The 6,418-nt window shown below is 50.7% G+C and overlaps 2 protein-coding genes across 4 annotated transcripts; both read left to right on the forward strand.

The window, feature by feature from the left end:
* Positions 1-993: 993 nt before the first annotated feature.
* LOC130584918 (vasodilator-stimulated phosphoprotein-like) lies at positions 994-1,526 on the forward strand. The gene is made up of 2 exons (XM_057385180.1): positions 994-1,344; positions 1,429-1,526. The coding sequence occupies exons 1-2, from the start codon at positions 1,082-1,084 to the stop codon at positions 1,508-1,510; spliced, it is 345 nt and encodes a 114-aa protein (XP_057241163.1). The 5' UTR covers positions 994-1,081; the 3' UTR covers positions 1,511-1,526.
* A 158-nt stretch (positions 1,527-1,684) lies between these two features.
* On the forward strand, positions 1,685-4,732 carry COMMD2 (COMM domain containing 2). Of its 3 annotated transcripts, XM_057385187.1 has the most exons (5): positions 1,687-1,791; positions 1,876-1,953; positions 2,727-2,809; positions 3,706-3,879; positions 4,347-4,732. In XM_057385187.1, the coding sequence occupies exons 1-5, from the start codon at positions 1,725-1,727 to the stop codon at positions 4,542-4,544; spliced, it is 600 nt and encodes a 199-aa protein (XP_057241170.1). In that variant the 5' UTR covers positions 1,687-1,724; the 3' UTR covers positions 4,545-4,732. The 3 variants fall into 3 exon arrangements, with proteins under 3 accessions (XP_057241169.1, XP_057241170.1, XP_057241171.1); XM_057385186.1 differs by having other exon boundaries at positions 1,685-1,953; XM_057385188.1 differs by lacking the exons at positions 1,687-1,791; positions 1,876-1,953 and adding an exon at positions 2,362-2,564.
* The last annotated feature ends 1,686 nt before the right edge of the window (positions 4,733-6,418 follow it).

Below are 6,418 nucleotides of genomic sequence, written 5' to 3' on the forward strand. Positions count from 1 at the left end.
TACTCAGTGTCTGAAGCTAAAACTTGAGAACATTTTAATAGTGTAATTCAGTTCATATAGAGAAGCTTGCCTCAGTTAGCCAATGTCTTCAATTGCCAGTCTAGCAGARAAGTGCAGCATTGTCTGAGCAAAAGCTAGTGCTGCTTCCAGGCAATAACAATATGTAGTAATATTTTTTTTACTCACGTTTTCCAGATCCTATTCTGTTCTAAAAATACCCTTCAAAAGTTGACCCGCCTTGGTGTTTATCAAAATGGACTCTCTYAGAGGAAAAGCAGTTAAGAGAAGTTGTTTTACTTAATTTTAATAACTTAGAGGCCTGAGGTTTTTAATYTATGTGATCGTTGTTGTTGCTTTTTACTTTATTTAACAAGGTGCACACATTTTGCTGCTGTTTCAGCACACCCGGACAGCAACATCAGCATCTGGGTGACACAGCACAGCGAGCTCGAACAGTGCCGTGAAGGCGGACTAACACAATAATCAGGCAGCAAAGGCAACACAGAATTWTAACCTGCTACCTCACAGGTCTAAAACACAGAGGAATGGTTTCGTTGCAGCAGCACGCTCTTGGGGAGAGCCCTCAGTCCCCGGTGCGGCCGTGTGTGCCCTCCGCAGCTGCCCGGGAAATGTCAGCCCCGGGACCGCAGTTGGTGAGGGCACAGCAGCAGCCGAGTCCTTCATGAGCCCGGGAAATGTCAGCCCCAGGACCGCAGATTTGTGAGGACTCTCCCCGCATGAGCCCGGGGAATGTCAGCCCCAGGATCGCAGTTTGTGAGGAACGCCTCAGGGCACAGCAGCACCCGAGTCCCCGCATGAGTCCAGGAAATGTCAGTCCCAGGACAGCAGTTTGTGTGGACTCTCCCCGCATGAGCCCGGGCAATGTCAGACAGCAGTTGGTGAGGAACGTCCCAGGGCACAGCAGCAGCCGAGTCCCCGCATGAGCCCGGGGAATGTCGGGACAGCAGATCGTGAGGAACGCCTCATGGCGCGGCACAGCCCAGTCCCGGCAGCTGCCCGGGGAATGTGGGACAGCAGATCGTGAGGAACGCCTCATGGCGCGGCACAGCCCCGTCCCCGCATGAGCCCGGGCAATGTGGGACTGCAGATCGTGAGGAACGCCTCATGGCGCGGCACAGCCCAGTCCCGGCAGCTGCCCGGGCAATGTGGGACAGCAGATCGTGAGGAACGCCTCATGGCGCGGCACAGCCCAGTCCCGGCGGCCCCAGCCCCGCGCAGGCGCCCCGGCCCAGCGCCGTTCCCTGGCAGTGGCGGCGATGCTGCTGGTGCTGTCGGCGGAGCACCGGGCGCACCTGGGCTGTTTGCCGCGGGCCGGCGGCGCAGGTCGGGGCTGCCACGGGCTGGCGGGCGGGGGGAACCGAGCCGAGCCGGGGCTGCAGCGCGCTGCTTGTCTTTGTGTCTCTGCAGCCGTGGGCGAGCTGGGGCGCCTGGCGCTGGAGCAGCTGCGGCGGGGAGCGGCACCGCGGGCCTGCGAAGCCGCCGCCAGTGAGAGCCGGGCCCCGGCGGCCGGGGGAACCGGGCTGGGGCTGTGGGGAACGGGCCGGAGCTGTGGGGAATGAGGGGACCGGGCTGGGCTGTGGGGAACGGGCCGGGNGGGACAGCAGATCGTGAGGAACGCCTCATGGCGCGGCACAGCCCAGTCCCGGCGGCCCCAGCCCCGCGCAGGCGCCCCGGCCCAGCGCCGTTCCCTGGCAGTGGCGGCGATGCTGCTGGTGCTGTCGGCGGAGCACCGGGCGCACCTGGGCTGTTTGCCGCGGGCCGGCGGCGCAGGTCGGGGCTGCCACGGGCTGGCGGGCGGGGGGAACCGAGCCGAGCCGGGGCTGCAGCGCGCTGCTTGTCTTTGTGTCTCTGCAGCCGTGGGCGAGCTGGGGCGCCTGGCGCTGGAGCAGCTGCGGCGGGGAGCGGCACCGCGGGCCTGCGAAGCCGCCGCCAGTGAGAGCCGGGCCCCGGCGGCCGGGGGAACCGGGCTGGGGCTGTGGGGAACGGGCCGGAGCTGTGGGGAATGAGGGGACCGGGCTGGGCTGTGGGGAACGGGCCGGGGCTCTGGGGACCGGGCCGGGCTGTGGGGAACGAGGGAACCGGGCCCCGGCGGGCGGGGAACCGGGCCGGAGCTGTGGGGAACGGGCCGGGCTGTGGGGAATGAGGGGACCGGGCTGGGGCTGTGGGGAGCGGGCCGGAGCTGTGGGGAGTGAGGGGATCGGGCTGGGCTGTGGGGAACGAGGGGATCGGGCCGGGCTGAGCGAGCGAGGGGATCGGGCTGGAGCTGTGGGGAGCGAGGGGATCGGGCTGGAGCTGTGGGGAACGAGGGGATCGGGCTGGAGCTATGGGGAGTGACGGGATCGGAACGGAGCTATGGGGAACGAGGGGATCGGGCCGGGCCGCGGCGATTTCGGGGCGGGAACGCGGTGGGCTCTGCTCAGGCTCCCGAGTCCCCGAGCCCCCGGTGCACCGCGGCTGACRGTGCTTCGTGCCCACTATGGGGAACGCTACGAAGAACTCTTTTCCGACACAAACCCTTACCTGTAGCATGCCGAAAGAAATTGGTTTGTGTTTTTTGTGGTGTTTTGCTTTGAGGGGGTCTCTAACATGCTATGCATTATTATTTGAAGGGTGTGAAACCCTGGGRTTTTTTTCTAGGCATGTTTTGCAGCTTTGGGGCTATTTTCTGTGACGGTTAACAAAGGCGCTTTGTGGTTTSTTTAAAGGAAAGCTGAACATTGGGATTGACACCATTCAGCATGGGGTGGAAGGACTAGCGTATCTTCTCACTGAGAGTTCCAAGCTTATGGCAAGTATACCTTTTCATAAGGAATTCGGGGATACACTCGAGAGAAATCTTCTGAACACTTAGGCCTCTGAAATACTAGTGAACGGGGGAAACAGCTCAAAATTTTGGTAACGCGTGTTGTTTTTAATTTCACAAAAAGGGTTCTCACACCGTTGTCRTGTTGGAACACTATAGCTGCATGTATGACTGGAATTTGTAGTCAGTGTCTAAAGCTAAACTTATAATGTTTTAATAGTGTAATATAGAGAAGCTTACTTAAGGATTAARCTTGAAATAATAAAACCCAAGTGACGATTTTATTATTCCACTACTGTACAGGATGTAGGCTAGACTAACCCCCTGTTCAGCATTCCTTGTCTTTGTCCAATGTGGTGGGTGGGTTTGAGAGCTTTTCTACTCCTGGCATGAAAATTCTGAGTGGGTATAAGCAAATACTAGAACAGTAGTAATTGGACAATTACCGTTTTACTTGTAACTATTAATATAGCAGAATATTTGAGCAATGAAAAGGGATACAGAGACAAAAAATGCCATATTAAATCTAGGCAAGTGTTGCTCCCAAGAGCAGGTGGGGAGGATACGAAAATGATGCRTAGCCTTTCCTTTGATGTGAAGGCTTACCTGGGAGGGGGTTGAATGTTCTGCTTTAAAAAATGTGTTCACGAATCTCATGCAAATCCTCATTGTATTACATGCAGATCCATATAATACATCAACATCTGTAAATCCCTTAAAACCTGGGTGTTGGTTTTGCCCAATGTGTGTGATTGAACTTGGACGTTCCTGCAGGAAAATAACTGCACCACAGCATAYATGATGTTTACAGTTTTACTTGGTTTTCAAGAAATGACGATGATTACACGGTTCCATATTAAGGCCTGGATTCTCATTTCTAGATTTCTGAGGTTGACTTCCAAGATTCCATTCATGTTTTGGGATTCTCGGATGAATTGAACAAATCCTTGCTGCAGCTGTACCTTGACAACAGGAAGGAGATCAGAAGCATTCTTGGAGAGCTGGCGCCAAGGCTTCCCAGCTACCACAGTCTGGAGTGGAGGCTGGATGTGCAGGTGACTCTCCTCTCAGTTTTAGTATTCCTATTTTACTTCATACTTTTTAACATCATAAAAACCTGCTAAACAGTGTAAAATAATCAAGGCAGCAGTACTTCATGTATTTAAAACTCACATGACTTTGTTAGCCAGTTGTGAGATAAACGGGATACGCAGTGGTGCAAAGTACTTTGTTGCCTGATGAAAAYTGAATTCATGGCTCTATTGGTGTTTCTAAAATATTCATATATTTGGTCTAGATTATCACCTGATTTTCAGAAATCTTACGAAAGCATTGATTGAAGTGGGTTAGTATTCCTTAATTATAAAACTCAATAATAGGTCATGGGTATCTGTAATGTGAATGAAAAGGGTTTGTGAACAGTCCTCAGGCAGGTTCTGCAAACGTGATGAGAATTGTTGAGTACAAACAGTGATAAACACCAATCATTTCCCTGTTCTGTCCTGCTGAACCCCTCCTGCAGCTTGCAAGCAGAAGTTTGAGACAGCAGATCAAGCCTGCCGTGACTATGAAGCTGCATCTTAACCAGAACGAAGATCAAAGTGCCCAGGTGCTGCAGACTGACCCTGCCACCCTTCTGCACCTGATCCAGCAGCTGGAGCAGGCCTTGGGCGAGATGAAAATGAACCACTGCAGGAGAATCGTGCGCAACATGAAATAGCCTCGGTTCCTCTCTGCTCTCTTACTCAGCAGTTGGTGAAACAGCTCAAAACACCGCTCACAAACACTTTTTGAGGAAAAATGAACATCTGGATCAGATGAACTGCGTTCCTGTGCCAGGACCTTGAGCCACTATTTACAGGCCGAATGTCCTTGTCTGCCAGCTTTGCACATCTGCCTGATACCAGATGGGTGTAATTGTGTTTGCTTTACTTGCAAATGCTTTACATAGCAAATGCTATGCTGAGAATTCCTGTAGCTCTAAGCTGGTACAGTTCTGCTTGAGCTTTCCTGCCTTAAGTTAGAACTCTCAATATTAGATGAACTTGCACATTTATTAATGCATTTGTCAAGTAATTTTTTCCCTTTCTGCTTCTGCATTGGACTCATAAAGGCAAGACCAGCTGTTGCAACAGAAATGATGCTATTCCATTGTTAAGAAAAATTTCTGATAAAGATTATGTCACTTAAAGATTATGTCCTAACGCAATATTTTGCATCTTTTGTGAGTATAATTAAAGTTTTACTAATCAATGCTTTAGTGTTACTACTGAGGGTGTAGCCAGACAAAAAAAAGAAGTGAAAGGGAAATCCTGGCAGAGCTACTCCAGAATCGCTCTGGCCAATAAGATCAGGCACTATTAAATAATTTCTGTATTTCATTTTGTAATTTTGGACTTTTAACTCTGAAGCTGCAGGTCAGGTCCCAGTTTATTTTACTTGACTTTTTACTTGACTATTTTGGGACTTACTGGTGGATCCTGAAGCACCAGCCAAAATCTTATAGCTGTCTGCCAACAAAGGAACAAACAGCTGGGAAATGCAYCCAGCCAAAAAGAAGCGTTGACCCTTTTGTTAACAAACACTACATTTAATGAAGTACACCTTTGCAGAAGTCTCTTGGCAATTAGATTAATACAGAACTGCTATCAAGAACACAATACACAGAAGTGTTACCAAAAAATACTCCATTTTCATAAGAGCAAATAAGAATTATTATTTGCATGACAAATCGCATATTTTTAGAGTGTAAAAAAGAACCACAAACCCCCTGTGCAAAAACAAAGCAACAAAACAAACCTCGAGGAGGAGATCTGCCAAGGCACTGGAAATTTGAACAGGAAATGTGAGGAGAAGTAAATGACAGGGAGTATTTGTTGAAGCAAGGCAATCAGGAAGTGCACGGGATCTGTTCCACAAAGCCAGTTGTAGTTTGTGTGCAGGCTTAGACTCTGAGAATCTGCATTACCAATATTATGTGTAGCACTGATTCGAGGGACAGACAGTTCAGTCAGGCCCATGTTTTCCAGTGGAGCAGCCAAATGCAGAAGTTCATGCTTCTTTTTAAGAAATAAGGAATAAGTAGGTTTGGCAAAAAAACTGGTTACTTAATACTTTCCTGGTGTGGATTCTGACTACTGAGGAGGATGTATTCTTACCCATCAGCGCAGTCTGGAATCTGTCTAAAATGCAGAACTAAAACAACAGAATGCAATACTAAAATAAAGTGTTTGTTTAGCTAGTGTGTGAGATCTCTATGTGTGTAGTTGTAAAAGGGGCAAACCTTATCTAAGCTACAGGGAAGCAATGTTTTTTTCCATGTCCCCATCGCCATAGCATGACGAAATCATGCAATTAAGTATCGTGAACCGATTTAAGTATCGTGAACCGATTTAAGTATCGTGTTGCTTCCAGAAATCACTACCACCCCTTAACTTTCTGAACAACAGTTTTGGTGCTAAGCTCATTAGCTCGGCGGAGACAAAGCGCTCCGAGGTTCCCCGGGCATCCCGAGAGCTGGGACAGCCGCTCCTCGCAGGGTCCCGGCAGCGCAGAGACGGTTCCCGGCTGAGACCGGGACGGGGCGCGGGCAGA

The sequence above is a fragment of the Malurus melanocephalus genome, unplaced genomic scaffold (genome assembly GCF_030028575.1).
Source record: "Malurus melanocephalus ecotype Western Australia unplaced genomic scaffold, MMel_1.1 scaffold_797, whole genome shotgun sequence".
Lineage (NCBI taxonomy): Eukaryota > Metazoa > Chordata > Aves > Passeriformes > Maluridae > Malurus > Malurus melanocephalus.

Coding starts and splice junctions, on each gene's coding strand:
- COMMD2 (XM_057385186.1), top strand. CDS start 1,725: ATGCTGCTGGTGCTGTCGGCGGAGCACCGGGCGCACCTGGGCTGTTTG. Junction 2,810..3,705: donor CTGAGAGTTCCAAGCTTATG/GCAAGTATACCT, acceptor TCTCATTTCTAG/ATTTCTGAGGTTGACTTCCA. Junction 3,880..4,346: donor AGTGGAGGCTGGATGTGCAG/GTGACTCTCCTC, acceptor CCCCTCCTGCAG/CTTGCAAGCAGAAGTTTGAG.
- LOC130584918 (XM_057385180.1), top strand. CDS start 1,082: ATGAGCCCGGGCAATGTGGGACTGCAGATCGTGAGGAACGCCTCATGG. Junction 1,345..1,428: donor GCCGCGGGCCGGCGGCGCAG/GTCGGGGCTGCC, acceptor GTGTCTCTGCAG/CCGTGGGCGAGCTGGGGCGC.